The sequence below is a fragment of the Ammodytes marinus genome (genome assembly GCF_949987685.1).
Source record: "Ammodytes marinus genome assembly, chromosome: 3".
Lineage (NCBI taxonomy): Eukaryota > Metazoa > Chordata > Actinopteri > Uranoscopiformes > Ammodytidae > Ammodytes > Ammodytes marinus.
In genome coordinates this window covers 3,478,591-3,499,675 of record NC_137232.1, presented here as the reverse complement: position 1 = coordinate 3,499,675, position 21,085 = coordinate 3,478,591, and the positions used below count along the sequence as shown (strand labels likewise).

The 21,085-nt window shown below is 39.3% G+C and overlaps 1 protein-coding gene across 2 annotated transcripts in view; it reads right to left on the bottom strand.

Annotated features, from left to right (window-relative positions):
• Nucleotides 1–19,426, bottom strand: part of brip1 (BRCA1 interacting helicase 1) — a 90,604-nt gene extending 71,178 nt beyond the window's left edge. The window contains exons 1-6 of one of the 2 annotated variants that reach the window (XM_080053731.1): nt 19,113–19,426; nt 18,910–19,012; nt 18,088–18,199; nt 17,208–17,414; nt 13,106–13,239; nt 10,198–10,329 (exon numbers count right to left, since the gene is read on the bottom strand). In XM_080053731.1, the coding sequence (XP_079909857.1) occupies nt 10,198–10,329; nt 13,106–13,239; nt 17,208–17,414; nt 18,088–18,199; nt 18,910–19,002 (678 nt within the window). In that variant the 5' untranslated portion in view covers nt 19,003–19,012; nt 19,113–19,426. Of the gene's footprint in view, nt 1–10,197; nt 10,330–13,105; nt 13,240–17,207; nt 17,415–18,087; nt 18,200–18,909; nt 19,020–19,112 lie in introns of both variants that reach the window. The other variant, XM_080053730.1, reaches the window with a different exon arrangement.
• Between the last annotated feature and the right edge of the window lie 1,659 nt (nt 19,427–21,085).

Genomic DNA, 21,085 nt, shown 5'->3' with positions numbered 1-21,085 from the left:
AAATGGAGGGGGAATCGCATATGCCAGGTGACAGTTGGTTCTACAAGGGCGGAGCAGCTAGTGCAAAGTACATTTCTGAGAGTTGTGCCATTGGCATGGCTGTATACACTGGTCACCAAAAGAAAGTGATTGTCTACAGTAGCTCAGAAGAGAGTGGCATCTCCATTCCACTTAACGACACCACTGATGAGAGTTCAGATGGCCAGAAAGATGATGATGGTGACTTTGTCATTGTGAGCTTTTGCAGGTAAAACCATTAGATCTGCTAGGCCTTGTTTAAGAAAATTGTCTTCAATCTTTGTAAAATATTTACTTTATTTACTTTAAATACACCTTAAATAAGTGATTGTCTAATGGATTTATCTTGCATTACAGTTTATGAGATATATATCAATGGCACAATTTACCCCATGGTATTCTCTCCAACGGCACAACTTACACCACACCGGGGGCAAGTTGTGCCACAAGACAACTTTTTTTCCAAAAACTATATTCCTTCAACAGTTTATTCCAGATCCAAAGTTTTTATTGCCTGGGATGCACAACACCCTAAAATATATGTACATATTTGAGTTGGAGACTTTACTGTCAAGGCCTTACTTTAAAGTCACTTTGAGTGAAAAGTTGCACAACTTAGGCCACTCTCCCCTATTAGAAAAAATAAAGCCTATTTCTGTATTTAACCTTCAGTGCATCCTTAAAAAAAAATCACACTCTGCCTCCTTCGGCGCTTAAGATGTCACTTTGGATTGATATGTAGATAAAAATAACATGAATGTATTTTTCCACCAATTTTTTTTTACAACTTTCTTTTTCAACTCGAGTCCTCACCATACAAACCATATTCATCTTTATTTTAAGGATTTTAACCCTTTAAATTACAGTTGTTTTAGAAAAAGTCACTCGTTTTTTTTAATGGAAAAACACAAAATATCAATTAAAAGCTAAATAATTAGTCTGAATTGGATTTTTTTGAGGGGGATTGTAAGAGTGTGATAGATGTAAAAAATGTGCAATGAAATTGATTTGAATGCATTTTTATATTTTTTTATATCTAAGATTTAAAAAAAGACTCACACTCAGCCTCCTTCGGCGCTTAAGATGTCACTTTGGATTGATATGTAGATAAAAATAACATGAATGTATTTTTCCACCAATTCTTTTTTATAACTTTCTTTTTCAACTCGAGTCCTCACCATACAAACCATATTCATCTTTATTTTAAGGATTTTAACCCTTTAAATTACAGTTGTTTTAGGAAAAGTCACTCGTTTTTTTTAATGGAAAAACACAAAATATCAATTAAAAGCTAAATAATTAGTCTGAATTGGATTTTTTTGAGGGGGATTGTAAGAGTGTGATAGATGTAAACAATGTGCAATGAAATTGATTTGAATGCATTTTTATATTTTTTTATATCTAAGATTTAAAAAAAGACTCACACTCAGCCTCCTTCGGCGCTTAAGATGTCACTTTGAATTGATATGTAGATAAAAATAACATGAATGTATTTTTCCACAATTTTTTTTTATAACTTTCTTTTTCAACTCGAGTCCTCACCATACAAACCATATTCATCTTTATTTTAAGGATTTTAACCCTTTAAATTACAGTTGTTTTAGAAAAAGTCACTCGTATTTTTTAAAGAAAAAACACAAAAAGTAAAAAGCTAAATAATAATTAGTCTAAATTGGATTTTTTTGAGTGGGATTAGAAGAGTGTGATAGATGTCAAGAATTAACAATAATATTGAATTGAATGCATTTCTATTCTTTTTGCTATTTAAGATTTAAAATGTGCCCTCCATTAAGGGCCATTGTACGGCACACAGAATTCTATTAAAACCACACTTTTTGACCCTGCTGCCAAAAGATGAGAGAAACTGATTTTTTTATTATTCTTTTGGTTCCTTGTACTAATGTCTTGACATTTTCCATTTTTTGTGTTTTTTACTAGTTGTTGCTAATTTCACACATATGCCAGTGTTTCAACTACAGGCTAAAATGTAAATTTGCACTCCCTTGCTACTTAGGCCACTGCAGGCTACATGAATAAAATATTTGAGATAACATGCCCTGTCTGGGTTCTTCATAATAGCATAGAGTAGTGTATATGTGTATTTCAACAAATATGTATTTGTGAATATGTGTGCCTGTGTGTGTATCAAATAACAGATAGTGAAATTCACATAGAAATACAGCTCAATGTAAATCCATGAAAACAGCATGTTTCGATCCCATGGTTAATTGAGGATACGTTTGTGAACATGGTAATATTACACATTCATCCTGCTCTTATAACTTGAAATTTTATATTTTTATGATTTTTTCAGATGTTTTATGAATTAAGTCCTGCCTATAGCCTTTACAACTGATAACAATACAAAATGAATCACAGTTCCCTCGTTTCCACTAGGGGTATCTTTGCTCTTCAGGCCTATAAGGATGAAATTCACGCATCAGCTGTAAAATAGTAAAAATGTAAAATTTCAAGGTATAAGAACAGGATGAATGTCTAATATTACCAAATTCATGTATTTAACCTCAATTGACCATGGGATCAACACATGCAGTTTTTATGGATTTACACTGAACTGTTTTTCTCTATGTGAATTTGAGTGTCCGTGTTTGGATACACACACAGACACGCACACACACTTATTTGTCGAAAAACACATCTATACTATACTATGCCATCACTAAGAATACAGAGAGAGCATTTTAGCTGAAACAATTTATTCATGTGGCCTGCAGTGGCTAGTAGCAGAGGAGAGCAATATTAAATCTCAGCCTGTAATTAAAACCAATGGTATATGAGAGAAAACCGATGCAATTAAAAAAAAAAAAACATAAAAAATTTAAATTTTCAAGACATTAGTGCAAGGAAATAAAACAAAACAAAAAAAATCTGGTTTCTATCAGCTATTGGCAGAAGGGTCAAAAAATGTCGTTTGAATGGGAGTCAATGAGGTGCCGTTTTGGCCAAGGAGGCTGAGTGTGAGGAAAAATAATATACAGTGCATTATAGTGTAAATTAATGAATTGAGGATAAAATTCATAAATTGGTCAGAAAACATTAGCCTTGACCAAATATGAAGCCATTTGCATGAACACAGCCTCAGCAGTTGTGAAATGAAAAAACAAAATGTACCAAAAAGGGCCTAAGATGCACTGAAGGTTAATATAATTATAATAACTTGAAAACCACCCAAATATAATGCCGTCGCATTGAATGTCACCACCGTCAGACAGGAAATCTGACAGAGTTGACCTGTGATGGTGTTGACATATTTAACGTTTCTTAAACAAAACAAATGGAATTAATCTAGTTAGCCATATATTTTTTCTGTTGATGATTGGTGCTAGTATGAACTACTTCAGGAATATGAAATTATGGAAACATTTCAAATAACTTCTTCAGAAATTGTAAGTCGGTGTTGACATATCATGGTTGTGACGCATGACTTTGAAGATTTGGAATGTAAAATATTCTAAAACTACAACACTTATCGGAGCCTGTCTGACTCTAATGTACTCTGCACAGATAGCTTGTGACAATAGGTCCTTCACGGAGACAGCTGCCCCTCATATTGCCTGATTTTATTACATTTTAATGAAATGTCTGACGGTGGTGACAAAGTGTCCCCCCACTTAGGAACCTTATAAAACATGAATGTGTTGTAGAAAAAAAAATTATTGATATGAGAGATTATTTAGTGTTGCCTTTGATGAAAAAACTTTTTAATCATTAAAGTACATTTTTAATAGGTTTTATTGCATATGAAAGATTGAAACCTTCTCTGTGGACACACTGTTTTTGACGTCATGAGAAGAGAACAAGTGTCATAAATTTGACATGATAATAATAAAATTAAATTTAAGGGGATATTTGTGCTCCAGACATTATATTCTTAATCCCTAATAACAGCTACAATTTTAAATATTTTAATTTTTAAAGATAACAGCAGTTACACTTTGTCCCAGCCTTTTGTCCCGGTTCTCAAGAATCACTGATGTAACAAGGTTAAGCTCTTACATTGTGAACATTTGATTCAAATATGAACAACTGAGAATTACTTGAAGGACTAGGGTGGATCTTTAGTGACTTCCCAGTTGCTATGTTTGTGTAGGAGACAACTAGACAAACCACTAAGATCTGTAACAGAGGAGTTGTAAGAGCTAAAGAAAAGTGGGATTAATCCAGTTCCTGATTGACCCTATGGTGGAAAAGGTGCTTTATAGATACGTGACAATGGAATTAAATATATGTACAACATAATGAAGGGTGAAAACTGCAATAGACGTCAAGTCTTGGTGTCAATTAATATCACTAGCAGCCAATTATGATCTACATTCATCAAGTTCATTATAACATTTAAGAGGCATCCTTATGCCACACTTGTTGTACTAAGTTAAATAGGGCTTTACAATAGATGATTGAACGGATCTGCTTTTTGGCAGTACAGACTGGTCATGATAAACTATTTTTTTTAATTAACTATAGCATGATATACACAGACACTGAGAGTGAAATATAATATTACATATCGGGTGGAGATCATCTTATCCTCATGGACACTATGTAGCGGAAACGCCTTCTTTGTGCACTGCATCATATTATATTTAGTCTCTGGCCAATTTCTTCAGAGATTAGCATATTATTATTAATATCGAAAAACACACGTCACAAGTTTGGCTAACATTTTTATATCTAAATCCTTAACAAATGAGCTGAATGATTCCACGTAAGAATGAATGGTATGTGTTGTCACACACTGCTAGTTATGATGGGGATCAGAAGGTAGCACTTCTGATGACAGACGGGCAGCTCCGGTTACCCGGCGGCTCAGATTTTCCAAGCATGTTTGCCCATCAAATATTACAATGTGTGATGGAGTGTAGGCCATAGGGAGCCCTTAGAGAGCTGCCTCTCACAGTTAAGAGGGATAACGAGCCCTGAGCCCATGTGAAAAATAAACAGAGGTGATGCGGGGCCCCAACACCAGTTCAGGTTACCTTTCTCCGCTTGGAACAGTAACGCTCCACGGCCTGGGCCCTAAGCCCGATCACCTTACCTGCTGCTGCCACATTAAATAGAGCTGTCCAAATACCCTGCCCCAAGATGGCCAATAATTACTTATTCATTGGCAGGTGGGGGGAGGAGGGGGTGGGCTGGGGCCAGTGTAGAAGGGCCCTGCTGATGAATAGAGGCCCTTGTCAGAAGCCACAGCAGGAAACAGCTGACACAAGAGTATCCTTTTACGCGCCTCTGCCTCCACCGAGATACCAGGACAACAAGGTTTCAAGCCTGGCCCCTCCGCTCAGAGCAGACACCCCCAAGAAAGGAATGTAGATAACTGGCAGAAGGGGCAAACGGGACGCCAGCTCTGCTCGTAACAGGAACATACCGGTTATTTCAGCACAGAACAATTCCACTGGTGTTGCTGCTTGGATGCTGCTAGCAATGACAAAGCATTCCCTTTGTCCACACATAGGAAGTGCTTTCTTATTAAGGCGAGGCACTGCAGGCAAAAACATGGTCAACTTTGAGATTTTGGACTATTTTGCTTCCATGACATGTCTTCAATCATAAGTGTTAGTTTTATTTAAGTATAAATAAAAGGTGCAAAACGTACATTCAGGTGTTTATTTGATTAAACCTTGTCTGTTTGCGTCTGTATATTTCTCCTATACAGTACAACCATCTTTAAGGACCATTATCTCAGCATTAGTTTTTTTCAATACTCTGATCCAAAAATCTCAACTTCTAAGCACTTACATCTACTAAACATTCCATCATCATTCTTAGCACTATTCTGAAGGTTATTACAGAAAGATTTGTTCATATGTTTTGGCTGATTTGTTATACATTGTCTTCTTAAAAACATGCCAGAGATGCATTTTTAAAGACCTGTTCATAGTATTATTTGATTTATAAATGAAAAAAGCTTTATCCAAAATCTGTTCAGTAAAATCTTTGACACTAATGTGTTGAAAAAATTAAATTAAGATTGTAACTCTGTCTTTATCAAACATCTAGACTTTTGGTTCTTAAAGAGATGCAAATTAACACGCAATAAGTCAGATATCGCCAAATAATTTATACAAAACATAATTGTTTAAATGTAAGTAATCACTTTGATCAGCTAGTATCAAAGTTTTCACTGTCGAAAGCTCAATTCTTCAGGTGAGGAATTATGTCAGACAGAATATACCATCCTTTGAGTCCCTGCACGCAGATGATTCATTGTCCAAAACTTTGCTAGGCTCAACAGAAGCTAAAAACCTGATTTCATCTTTTGTGGGAATATTTTTAGACCGGTAGGACAAATCCACTTTAAAAATAAAGCAAGCCTGGGAAAAAGACTTAAACATTGGAATAGCTGACGATGTCTGGGAGGGAGCGCTAAAAAGCATCAAAAACTTGAGGCTTCAGTTAATTCAATTTAAGGTCACACTTAGATTGCACTACTCTAAGGTTAAACTGCATAACATTTTCCCAGATCTTTCACCTTTATGTAACAGATGTAAGATTGCCGAGGGTACACTTGCTCACCACTTTTGGGAATGTCCAAATCTTTACAACTTTTGGTGTCTTGTATTTCAATGGTATTCTAATGTCTTAAATGTTTCTTTAACTCCTGATCCGGAAACCACTCTGTTTGGACATTCCGCAGCCTTGGAAAAACTGGACCATAATACACGCACAATCATGGTCTATGGCATGGTAATTGCTAAGAGATGCATTCTGAAGCTGTGGAGATCGGACTTGGCCCCTCAGTTCGACACTTGGTTGAGGGAACTAGTGGGCATTTTGCATGTTGAGAGGCTGAGATATGAGCTGTCCGGCAACGCTCATAGTTTCGGGATCGGGGCCTGAAATGTCTGGCCACTTGCAGTGGTCGTGAGAGGTTTGCCCTAGTTTTTGTTTTAGTTTTTGCTGTTTATTTTTTATATTATTTTTTTTTTTGTGTGTATTTATAGCTTATTTTCTTAATTATGTTGTCTTATTTGCTTATTTCATCCTTTTTTTTATTTATTTTTTATTTCTTGTCTGTTTATGTGAGGGAGGGGGGAGGGTGGTGGGGGTTGTGTATGTATTGTATGTGTCTAATTATTCTGTTTTTTGTCTGTATGAAAAAATGGGTAAAATCATTCAAATAAAAGTAAAAAAAATAAAATGTGCACGATTCTACAGTATAAGTTACTTTTTTTTACCCTATTCATCTGCAGTGTCTCACCTTGACACAGCATATGATGAAATATATACTGTATAGAACAGGTATACTACGTTTCTTCAGGTATATTGAGTTTCTTTAGGTCTACTTAGTTTACTTAGCGCAGGTGTTCCAAGTTTCCTTGGTGCACCTACACTGCCACGGTCTTAAGTGTATGCAGCGGCTAAAAGCTCTCCACAGAACAGAGGTCAGTGGTGTTACTGAACACCTCCCAATATTCACAGGACGGCTTCTGTTGCTGCCAACACCTGAGAGATGGAAATCTCACACTCCGGGGGGCCAGTCAGAGGGCACTGAGGGGCCTCGGGCAGTGGATCACTGGCGCCGCTAACTGGACGCCAATTTGCTCCTCATTCCACAGCTTTCCAGGACTTGGAATTCGTTCCAATAAGGGATTGCTTCAATAGCCGATATCCTCCGAAGACATGACACCCAACACCCCCCTCCTCTCCAAATGACCACACCGTGCAGGTAGGGGGCTCTAGAAAGTATCTGCCTCCAAAGCACCTGTTTATCCCTTGGGCGCAGTAACCAGCGGGTGAACCCCATTCAATATTTATCCCTGTGGCTTTCACAGATCAGCGGCCCAGGCGAGGCAAACCCCCTTAATTAAAACTGGAGCTTGCTTCAAAGGGCCCCATTCAGGCCGTCAGTCAGCGCTCGCCGCACAAAGGAGCCCAGGTCATGTAGCTGCGGGGAAACCAGAGACCAACGCGCTTTTTCGACTTCACTTTCCCTCCTCTTTTTCCACCTCCGACCATCCGCCCGATCTAAATCCCAGCCACACACCTGTGGCAAGTTAAGACGCACTTCAAGCATTCCTGTAAGCTGTGCAACGGCATTCTATGGCTGAGCATGTCTAATGGTTATGGCTAATCTGTTGGTCTTTGGGACCTGGAGGAAACTAAGGCACATTGATAAAACAGCGTCTAGATACCTTTAAGAACATGATGTTATTTCATGCACCTGCTTCGGATCTGGCTGTCACAACGGTCTCACACAAATGGATATACTCTTTGAATCAAACCAAGAACGTTCAACTCTCAACTCACAGCAGTGTCAGATTATACAATCGTACACAAAGTCACAGGAATCGAAAAACAAAAATTCATGAAAAGTATCAGGTATTGATGTTCCTTACGGTCACCAGTTTCCCTGGCCTCAACGAGGATTCTGACCTCACATATTTGTTATAGTACTTCCTTGGTAATTTTCCAAAGGAGGTTTTTTTTGCTAACTTCTCTCTCCTTTTTTTTCTTTTACTTATATATAATTTTTTTAACACTCCTCTTGATATGCTGTGGTTGGGTTTTCTCATTGAAACAACTTAGTATTTAGTTTGATTGACAAATGATGGCCTATATATGCTGCATTCCATGCACTCGCCTGTGCACACCTGCAACTACTTTTATAGCCTTTTATTTTTTGTAACCAACCTTATGTGCCTGGATTTGGATTTTTTTGGTGCTGATAAATGGTGTGTTCCACTGAGAGGTTGCTTGTATTGATCATGCATTTGTGGACTTATTAGCATTGTGATGACTCACTCACCCACCTGTATGTTAAGACATGAATTAACTTCATCAATGTGGTGGAGTATACCGCCACCCAGTGGTGATAGTGAATGGTGATATTGACTACATTGCTGATATTGTAAAACCACAAGATAAGTTGTAAAAAAGTAACTGTATTTCATTCTACCAGCATCATCTGTTCAACGGATCTTTTTCACAACAAACATTTTGACATCTTGTAGCAAGTGAAGCACACATGTAACTTATAACAAGGATTGCTCCTTAGACTGAGATGTGTTGGTTAACCTACCAGCAAGCCAGGACACACAATTTTCATTTTTGATATGTTATTCGGAGAAGAGCACAGTTATAAATCATATTAATGAAGGCTGAACACCATTAAGGGGTCCAATTTAATTTACATTTCCTCTGTGTTGTGCCTGCTGGCTCATGTAATGGTTAAGAAACACACATAACAAAACTGAGACATTAAGACATCAGCCACTAAACCGGTGCAAATGAGAGAGAAAAAAAATAGCTCCCTATCCACAGAGCTGAAATGGGGAAATGCGGGCAAACTGCTCAGAAATCCCCCTCCCGAGCAGACTCTCATTTGATTATATTTAAACGGAAGGAAAGATCCCTGACGTTGCGTTCATTAAATGAGTTCAATGAATTGAATATTACTTCTGTAAAATAAAATCTGAAGTAATTTTTATTTATGTCTTTTTTTTTCCCCACCAGTATGACTGTGTGTGAATGAATGGAACCTGGAACCCTGTAAAGCACTTTGAGTGCCTAGAAAAAGCGCTATATAAATCCAATCCATTAATGAGGGAATATTCAAAATCCAGTGCAAAATTGCTCTACGCCTTGTTGCAAATAGCACCTTATCCTCAAAGGCCAGCGCTATTTGCAACAGGCCATATAGTGGAGCAAATACCGCATATGAATCTTGTGTACTAAAGCGGTGTAATCTTTCTATACTGCCCCTCTATCTGTCTCTCTGTCTCCCTCTCTCTCTTCAACACACGTGGTGACACTTGAATTGTATTGAATGATATTGAGTCATATTATAGGGGAAATCTACAGAAAGTGGGTTGTGTACTTATATAGGAAAATGATGGAGCTCAGGTTTGTTTAATAATGGCTGCTTTATTAAAAACAATGACACCGATTAAAACCTGTGATCTGTGTGTAACAGTATAGAACAATTATCACCATCGTCCTGCCTGGGAAGAGAATCCATTCTTAGTGGATGTGGCCCTAGGTGTGAAAAAGTTAACGAATCTGGTGAAAAACTAACCAATGTATCATTGTCGCATCTAGTGCAAATCAAGGAAGCAAACTAGAAGTGGACTATCAGGTGAGAAAGCGCCCAAAGTAGCATGCTTATGAATCCAGTAAAACTCACTAAGCATCTACTGTATGTGTGAGTGTACTCACGCAGCATGAAGAGGAAAAACCAACAGCCTGGCTGTTTGTTTCTGTGGTCCAACATGGAGGAGTTGAGGGCTCCATCTCCGGCTCATCATCTATGAAGATCACTCCTTGCTCCAGACGCTGTCTTTTACGGCTCTGAGGAAAAGGAAAAAGAGATTATCCGGGGCCCCCTCACAAAATTGAGGTTTCTTAAAAAATTTCATGATAATCATTACATTACAAAAAATATATAAATTAGTTATGAACAGGCCCATCATTGTTTTTTCTTAATTGTGTAACCTATCACCCATTTCGGGCAAATTAGATGTTTCCCCCAATTATAGCCTACCCAGCTTTATCAAAATGTTTTTGAATGGCGATTCATAATGGCAAGCGGGGCCGGCAGCATTTAGGGTGGACTCTGCCCACCCAAATGTGCGCCCTGCCCACCCAATCAAGAGTGAAGAAAATAATTTTTTAATTTTTTCAACCAGTTAAATTATGTCTATTGACTACAGGTCCTTCTCATATAATTAGCATATTGTGATAAAGTTGATTATTTTCCATAATGTAATGATAATAATTGAACTTTCATATATTTTAGATTCATTGCACACCAACTGAAATATTTCAGGTCTTTTGTTGTTTTAATACTGATGATTTTGGCATACAGTTCATGAAAACCCCAAATTCCTATCTCAAAAAAATTTGCATATCATGAAAAGGTACTCTAAACGAGCTCTTAACCTAATCATCTGAATCAACTAATTAACTCTAAACACCTGCAAAAGATTCCTGAGGCTTTTAAAAACTCCCAGCCTGGTTCATTACTCAAAACCGCAATCATGGGTAAGACTGCCGACCTGACTGCTGTCCAGAAGGCCATCATTGACACCCTCAAGCAAGAGGGTAAGACACAGAAAGACATTTCTGAGCGAATAGGCTGTTCCCAGAGTGCTGTATCAAGGCACCTCAGTGGGAAGTCTGTGGGAAGGAAAAAGTGTGGCAGAAAACGCTGCACAACCAGAAGAGGTGACCGGACCCTGAGGATGATTGTGGAGAAGGGCCGATTACAGACCTTGGGGGACCTGCGGAAGCAGTGGACTGAGTCTGGAGTAGAAACATCCAGAGCCACCGTGCACAGGCGTGTGCAGGAAATGGGCTACAGGTGCCCCATTCCCCAGGTCAAGCCACTTTTGAACCAGAAACAGCGGCAGAAGCGCCTGACCTGGGCTACAGAGAAGCAGCACTGGACTGTTGCTCAGTGGTCCAAAGTACTTTTTTCGGATTAAAGCAAATTTTGCAAGTCATTCCGAAATCAAGGTGCCAGAGTCTGGAGGAAGACTGGGGAGAAGGAAATGCCAAAATGCCTGAAGTCCAGTGTCAAGTACCCACAGTCAGTGATGGTCTGGGGTGCCATGTCAGCTGCTGGTGTTGGTCCACTGTGTTTTATCAAAGGCAGGGTCAATGCAGCTAGCTATCAGGAGATTTTGGAGCACTTCATGCTTCCATCTGCTGAAAAGCTTTATGGAGATGAAGATTATATTTTTCAACAAGACCTGGCACCTGCTCACAGTGCCAAAACCACTGGTAAATGGTTTACTGACCATGGTATTACTGTGCTCAATTGGCCTGCCAACTCTCCTGACCTGAACCCCATAGAGAATCTGTGGGATATTGTGAAGAGGAAGTTGAGAGACACCAGACCCAACACTGTGGATGAGCTTAAGGCCGCTATCGAAGCATCCTGGGCCTCCATAACACCTCAGCAGTGCCACAGGCTGATTGCCTCCATGCCACGCCGCATTGAAGCAGTCATTTCTGCGAAAGGATTCCCGACCAAGTATTGAGTGCATAACTGAACATAATTATTTGAAGGTTGACTTTTTTGTATTAAAAACACTTTTCTTTTATTGGTCGGATGAAATATGCTAATTTTTTGAGATAGGGATTTTTGGTTTTTCTTTACTTTTCTGCCAAAATCATCAATATTAAAACAATAAAAGGCTTGAACTACTTCAGTTGTGTGTAATGAATCTAAAATATATGAAAGTCTAATGTTTATCAGTACATTACAGAAAATATTGAACTTTATCACAATATGCTAATTATATGAGAAGGACCTGTATACCAGGACCATGCCTAGCTTCTGATTGGGTGGGCACGGCGACAGCCCGCCTCCAAATTCACCCATCACCAGTTTTTCTGTGGTCACCTGTCAATCACGTCCACAGAGAGCAGTCTCTCCTTTGCAAAGGCAGTTTGCAAAAACTCATCACTACAGCAAATGTGCCAAAAAGCAGTCGCAAAGATCTTGCAAGTGCAAAAAATGTCGCCTATACGCGTGCAAGCATTTTGGGGGGAGAGGGGCTCACTGACAACTACTGCACAGTGATTGAAGTATTTTGCTGACGTTTTCGGCCTTTGAAACCAATTATACTATGCACTGAGCAATTTTACCGACTACACTGTACTATACAACACTGTCGGTCTGACTGCAAACAACTTTGCATTCATTTATTGTCATTGTTTTGGACTGTCTCTGTCTTGTGTGTATTGTGTAAATTGAACCTGCCCTTTCAAAGATGAATTTCTGTCACTTGTCACAGACAATTAAGTTTTTCTTATCTTATCTTATCGTAACAGTAAACGAGACAATCAGTGTAAAAAATGCCTTAATGCCTTTGTCAGGGTACGCGTATTATATATATATATATATATATATATATATATATATATATATATAACGGGTATTTGCACACGTTTTTATATGCGCAACCCCTATGACGCTAAACTATCATCAAATTCTAACTCTTATTCCTTACCACAATCTCATTAAAGCACTGCAGATATTAGTATTTCATTGTTTTATGTCATGAGGCCAAGCGAGTATGAACGTACACCAGTACACACAAAACGATCTAAGGCCTACCTTGTGTTCAGCAGTGCGAATGCGTTTCCTGTCTGGCTGGAAGTCGTCGTCTTTCTGGCGCTCAGACTGGAACTTGTCAGAGAGTCGAGAGGCCAGAGACGCTTTCTTAGGCTGGGACTCCTCTGGTGACCGCACTGAAACACAGCAAGTGCACTAATTCACCTTTAAACAATATATACAATGACAGAAAGTCTCTAACCCTAACCCTTGTTATTATTAGTAGCAGTAGTGGTAGTAAGTAAGGTTGAGCAGTAATACGGTATCCTGGGGTATTTAAAATACAGTATTCCTCTAATTACCGTCATGAAAAAAATTTGCTGCGTAATGTGCAGTGCATGTTTGTAATAAATGCCCTAAGAGTGTGTGTCCGTGTACAGCAGCAGAACCTATGCCTGTCCCTGTGTTCCAAATCACATACTTTTTCTTTTTACTACACTACATACTAAAGTACAGAAGAGTTTTAGGGCCACAGGAGATAAAAACAAATCAGATAAGGAAGATTTATTTTCATTATGTTGAGAAATGTCAACAATAAAGACGAATACTCCAAAATGCTATTGGAGTTAGTGGGGCATTTTTTTATTTTCAGCATACTACAATTGACGTGCATGTATTGGGACATCCTTAATCTTTTTCTGGCATACTAAATAGTAGGGAAGGATTGGAACGCAGGGTGTGTTTGAAGATGCTTAAGTGAACAGACAGAACTCCTCTTTATTTATACAAATAAAAAAACAGAACCTGTGAAAAAGGACAAAGCTATTTAGACCAAACGCTCATACTCGCTGTGCGTCACATGACCTGGCCTCTTCTCAGAAGGGATCGTTAGAAAGAAAAGGAAAAAAAATGACCCTGCTGCTTCATTGTGTATAGCAGGGGTGCCCACACTTTTTCAACTTGTGAGCTACTTTTAAAATGACCAAGTCAAGAAGATCTACCTACTATAAAAGTAGAAAACATATACCGTATTTTCCACACTATAAGCCACACTGGACTATAAGCCGCAGGTGTTATAATGTTTAACTAGAACTGCAAGTAGTTGTGAACGGGGGCCAAGCCTCCCACGCGACTCGGGAACGGGCGTCGTCGTCCGTGGCGCCGGCCCCTCGCTTCACGGAATCCGGGGATGTAATGTTTTTGAATGTGGGATGTCCGGTTTGGGAGTTATAGACCAAAAGGCAAAAAAATTGCAGAGAAAGACGCAATTCATTTTCAAAGAAACCTGTAATACAAAAAAAGTTCATTTTCATGGATACTTTCATTGTGTAAAGTTTAATTTTGATAGGGGTAAAGGAAAAAAATAGCCCCATTGGGTTGTATTGTTGTCTCGCCTTATTGGCACACATCTCGGATTGATGAGAATTAAACATATTTCCTAATCTAGGATTTCTTAGGACTTTTAGTATGTTGTTCTGGACACCTCATAGACATTATCTGAGCTGAAAAAAATTATTTTACAATTAATTCTATTTTTGGCCCCAAAATGCCTTACTTTGCCTAGCATAGTACAGGATAAACCTAGTGCTGTCTGTGGATGTGCAATAAATATCGAAGGTTATATACAAGTAGGCCGACCTGTCTGTCCTACTCATTTCAACTAATGCTGGGTTTACACTAGAGGACTTTTAAAAGACTTTGAAAAGACTGAAGACTGAAACCCTCTTACATCTAAAGACAATCAACTCACACTTGAAGACAACTAGTCATTAGTTTTCAGTCACAGAGTGAGATTTTGAAAAGACAGGGGTCTCATATTGCAAGACTACAACTAGATTCCTTTTGAGATTAATATCATTTCCGCAAACGCGTTTGTGATTATTTAATTAAAAACAAGTTAATTCAATATTCCGAGCGGGGGACTTCCTTTAGTTATTTGACCAGCTTTATTTGTTGATCTCATACCCCAATAACTTTAACTCCTAACTCTGTATTTGACGGTAGAGTGTTCAGGTTGCGCGGCTGTCAGCCTGGTTCTCCACCGAGGCTTCTATGAAAAAGTATCAGAAATATGTGTCTCACCAGGCGGACACAGGTCGCGACTAATGCCGCTCCTCCTGTGTCGTGCTTGGTGCATGCGAGAGTGTGACAGTGTTTACGTCATTTCGCTTGAGCCAACCCCCAAAGACTAGCGATAATATCAAACATGTTTGATAATGTCGGAACGTCAAGACGGGAAGAAGACTGGCTGAAATCGGGTCGGAAGACCACCATACACCAACCGACTGAGATTACGTGCGCGCGCCACAACTCCAGCACGACTCCAGTGATTTCAGTCCGACATTGGAAGATTGTCTGCGACTGTCAAATCGCGTGAAAAGTCGTGTAGTGTAAGCCCAGCATGACTTGTGAAAACTGCTCAGAAAAATCCAAATTCTTTTACATATAGCAACTTTTTTTTTTACAGTAATGCAAATAGTTACTTTCCCTGGTAACTAATTACTTCTATTACAAAGTAATTCATTTTTTAAAGTAACGTTCCCAACACTGGTTAAGATTGCATGGAACTCCTCCATGTCTTTGTTGGAAAATATACCATTAACTTAATTATATTACTAAATGTATTTACATACAATTTAAATAGATAGGCCAGGCTCCCAATAATAAAATTAATGTATTGGTTTAATATAGCAATTTTCAAGAAACGAAGGATGCTTAATATTTAGGCTACACAAAAAAGTAATAGGCCTACCGTGTTATAATACATTCACCATCCAAAACATAAAAAATACTGTGATATAAATGTTAAGGTTTTATCGCCCACCCCTAGTGGATTCTGTGTCATAATTAAACCTAATATTTCATTTATTGTTGATTATGGCACACAAACTGGCACTCCGTGTCAAAAAGGTTGCCGACCCCTGGTTGGATTTGTCACGGAGTTTTTCACGGACTCTTTCACGGATTTTGCAAAGACATGGGATCTTACATTTTCAAGACTACAACTAGATTCCTTTTGAGATCATGAGTATTTCCCATTAGTTCGGGGGCGAAAAAAGAGATTTCAATGGAATCAAAAGGTATTTCAGCAGCTCCAAGGGACTGGGTGGACTCTGATCTGTCACAAGTAAATAGAAAAAAGTAGAGGCCTTGATCTTGTACATGTCATGCCTGATCACGCTACAATCACTGCAAACACAAGTGGGATTACTGAAGTTTTAAAAAGACCTATCTTTGCTACTACCACAGTTTCCTGTTCATAGCTGACAGGAGTGGCACCCGGTGGGTTCTTATGCTGCTGTAGCCCATCTGCTTCAAGGTTTGGGGTTGTGCATTTAGAGATGGTATTCTGTAGCCTGGTCCAACCAGACCATCGTACTTCATTTCATTTGTACAGAAGGTCTGGAAGTGCTGTAATTGGCAAACGTTCACTCACTTGGAGGCGGGTGTCTGTCGAAGTTTAAAACTATTGGATCTGCCCAGTGCCACTCTGGATTAGCCAACCAATCGCATCACGTTTGGTCGTCACGTGTGTCATGAGCCGGCTTTTGACGGTGCGTTCCAGTTGGACAGGGAACTCGGAAATTTCTGACTTCACTACATATTGTAGTCTATGAATCTACCGGTACCTGGCAACAGTAACTTGTTAGAGCCTAACGTTTAGTTATTTGGACGAGAAAGGTTTTAGGCGTCCATACTTTCGCGAGCAGATGCACTGGAACACAGACAGGTCGGAACTTGGAACTACCAAGTCAGACATTTCCTTCTTCTGAGTATAAAGGAACGCAGCATTCAACTGAAACTGGAGCGCGACTTCGACGTCATCGTTCTCAGTCACTCGCTCTGTTCGCTGATTGGACGATTGTAGATTCTCCGGAGAAAACTGGGAAATGCACTGTACACCCAGACTGACTACTGAAGGGAAAATGAAATTTGGCCGGAAGTAGGCGGGCGGGCGGAGCCAGGCTAGGTATTGTGCATACCTTGGTTGTAACTAGTGGTTATTTGAGTTACTGTTGCTTTTCTATCATCTTGAACCAGTCTGCCTATTCTCCTCTGACATCAACAAGGCATTTTCGTCCTCACAACTGTTGCTGACTGGATATTTTTTATATATTTCAAATGCTGGCACAGATCAAATGAAGGACAAAAGAATAATGCTCACTGTGCTCAGGTGTTGGAGGGGACAGCTGTGTGGTGTCTTTGCAGGGAGACACAGTGAGGTCCACCACAGCAGGCTGGGCTGCCGGTGTAGCTGGGCAACTGGCCGCTTTGCTGTGGCACGCACACCGACAGGGGGTGGAGACGTCCCACTTCTTAGAGTCCCCACTGTTTTTAATCTCCACCTGGCTCCCTTCTGCTTGCAGTTTGCCTGTCATTACACATTGAAACACAGATATGACAATGAGTGACAATGACTCTCAAGTCTGTTGATTGATTGATTGATTGATTGATTGATTGATTGATTGATTGATTGATTGATTGATTGATTGATTGATTGATTGATTGATTGATTGATTGATTGATTGGAGACATATCAAAAATACATCAAATGAAAAGCATGAAAATAGAATAAACAAATTATGTTTAAATTATTTTACAAAAAAGAAAAAACATAACAATTTACATATATTGATATATGCCTGAAAAGGAGTAGGAAGAAGTATGAACTTCATAGGTAGGAGAACAATCAATACATTTACAAACTCAGGAGATTTGTATGAAAGCACAGTTTAGACGTGAATATGATTTAAAACTGTTAACTGCTTTAAGACAAAAAAAGTGGCATTTTGGTGGCATTCTAGAGCACTGCATCACTATAGATATTGTGAAGTACATCATTGAGTTCAAGTTTAATATGGAGTAATTTATGAAAATCTGTAATGAAAAGTCTCGTGTTTGTTTAGTGTGTATAAGGTAGACTTCTAAACCAAACTCATCTGTTCACCAGAACTTGTTGACGTTGTTTGAGGACCCCAGCCCGCCTACTTTATACCTGCCTACAGTGTTTTGTGTTTGGCTGGTCTCCATCAGGGCAGACTTACCCAGCTGAGCCTGCTGCCAGCCCAGGGTTGAGCAAAGCAAGGCCAAGCTCTTTCCACTTCCAGTGGGACTCTCCAGCAGACAGTGCTGCCCATAGTTCAGCCCTCGGACGATCTGCAAGGTACACACACATTGACACAATCATTTCATTGCCTCTGCTTAATGTCTACAAAGATGGGAACAAAGCGGCTGATTAACTGTTAACACAATGAGTAAATGCCAAATCCATCCATTTCATTGTGTAGTTTAGTGTAAGCTTGTGTCTGACTCCTCCACTAGTCCAAATAGAAGAGAAGTGCAGCTTAGGTGAACTGAAGAAAAAACTCTTTTGTAGTTTTGTATATTTTCCAGCATGTTGTCGATTGGCAGCTAGCCCAGGGTATAGACAAAACTGGACAGCATTAGCAGGTGTAAATAATGGATGCAAGGGATTGATGACGGAAAGTAATGTAGCTTTATTCGAACATGGACAATGTACAACAAAACATTAACCTTGTAAGGAGAGTTGTCAGTCATGTACCAGGTTTAAACAAATGACTATAGGTATTCACTATTTTAATAATAGTTCAAATGAATTAGAAAAAAAACGTAATGGGCCTTTTAACATATCTATGTACAAGATGACCCAAACATCACCAGAGCTGACACAACTGTGTCTCGTTACTTTATCAATGGCCTTACTCCTTCTTAACAAATGCCTTATTATTTCATTACAACCACCTGTGTGACAACGAACCCAATACATGCCTATGTATTGCCTATAAATGACAACAGGCCCACGTGCTATGCGAGTCCACTTCGCTAATGATGGAGAGGTTACTCACGGAGTTCATCATAGCCAGCTGGGATGGGTAAGCCTTGCAGGGGAAGTGGATCTTCACCCCTCCAATCGTGTACTCCACCGGGGATGTAGCCATGTTCTTCTCTCTAACCGCTTTACGTCAATATTCAAAAGAGCCAACAACTTAATAAACGTTATTTTTCTATTATTCCAGCCTTTTTATGTTTGTCAAAACGTGTGTGTCACCTACCTTAGACTTAAGAGACAGTCACTTGCCAGCTATTACTGACTACCGAGCAAGAGCTAACGCCAATGCTACGTTTTCCGCCGTTACTGGTTCATTACTGTATTCACATAACATGGTTGAACTGATGACAGTGTAAGAAACTCAGTTGAGTAGCATAGGCTGTTTGGGTTGATTTCGTTCGCTTGGCTCTACCATGAATCTTCCCGCTCTAAAAAAATAACATATGAGCACCAAACTGGAAGCTAGCCACATTAAACATAACAGTTTCCTATAAGTGCTTTCAAAATAAAATCCTTATTCCGAAACATCACGGAATGTGTGAGAAGTAAAAGCACACCTGTCGAGTTTGCTTTCTAAAACATCTCTTGGATCATTATAATCTTCCAAATGCACATTTTCGCTGGTCATGTGACGTTATCATCAACACTTGTGACTAGTTTGAATGTTACCCTTTTGTTTGTTTTTGGCCTGCATGTAGCCAACTTGACGTTGGAAACACAACGGACGTGACGTTGGTAAACAGTCGCTTAGGTCCCGGCCGGCCTTTTTATTTTATTTAAAGGTGCAGTGTGTAATATGACATCATCAAGAAAGTTCTACAAAGTTCTAGAATGCAACACTCCCTGGGTAACCCCAACCCTTTAGAATGATAACAGAAGCTACAGTGGCCTTCAAGGACAAGAACAATTCTACATTTTAAACAATGCACCTGATGACATTCCAACTATGACACTTTCAAGATGGCGGCACTAGGCCTTGGTCCAAAATATGCAGAAATATGGACATATATTAGGCCTTTCACACCAAAAAGAACCATGAGCCAGTTCCGGGCTGGTGCTGGGGCCAGTTCAAAACTGGTTACAGCCTTATCCCAGTTATTAACCGGTTGGTTTCGCAACGACCAGAGCCAGCCATGGAGCCGGCAAGAGAGCAACGTCATGACGTCACTGTAAACGTGTCTGTGTACGTCGCCCGCCGCCGCTGCTCTTGTGGCTAACGCTAAAGCTACCGCTAGCTTTAAGCACAACAACAGCGGCGAATACGTCATATTTTTACACGTTTTGGCTCTCACTTTGTCTGTGTGCGTGTGTCTCCGTTTGTCGCGCTGCTCGGCTCAGTGGGCTCTGTGTTTATATGTCCATGCTGTGAAGGTGCTGCCTGCTTCAGCGTTTACTTTCATGTTACTTCAAAATAAAAGCCAACTCACGTTTGGCTCCGATTTTGCTGCGGTGTGAAAGGCCTATAAGACCCTTTCTAGGAAAAAAATTAAAAATAAATCAGCTATTATGCACTAACTTAAACGTACTTATGGATATTATAATTACTTTCTACAAAATCTGCTAGGAAATAAAACCCAAAATTCTACACACTGCAGGTTTAACCTTTATTTAACCAGGAAAGTCTTATTGAGATTAAAGATCTCTTTTACAAAAGAGTCCTGGCCAAGACAGGCAGCAGCACAGTTAGTTACAGACAATCATTTAAAAACAACAGAGAACATAAAAATAAAGTCACAGTCAGAACATCCTCAAACAAAGCATGTACAGACAGAAGAGCTTCAACATTGACTGACTTAAACATGTTTAGAGAAACCAGCTCCTTAAGTTTTAGCGCCTTAAAGGGCCATGCCAGTTTTTTCCACCACAGGGTAATTATAGCCATGTTTGCTCTGTGATACCTTGAAATGATGAAGAGATCTCAATGATGAAGAGATCCCAATGTTAAAATGGTTCTATTCAGTTTAAAACCAATGTAGTACGTGTAACAGATCGGACAAAACCAAAATGAATAGCTTTGAGAATAAAAAATATCCTACAAATGTTACACAGGTTACATTTTTGGTAGTCTTACTTATAAAGTGAACTTTGAAATGCTGATACAGAAAGTGATGTAAGTAGCTACATTATTGAAGGCTTTGGCCTTTTGCAGTCTTTATGCCTCTGCGCCAGCGAGGGGCATAGACGGATTATGA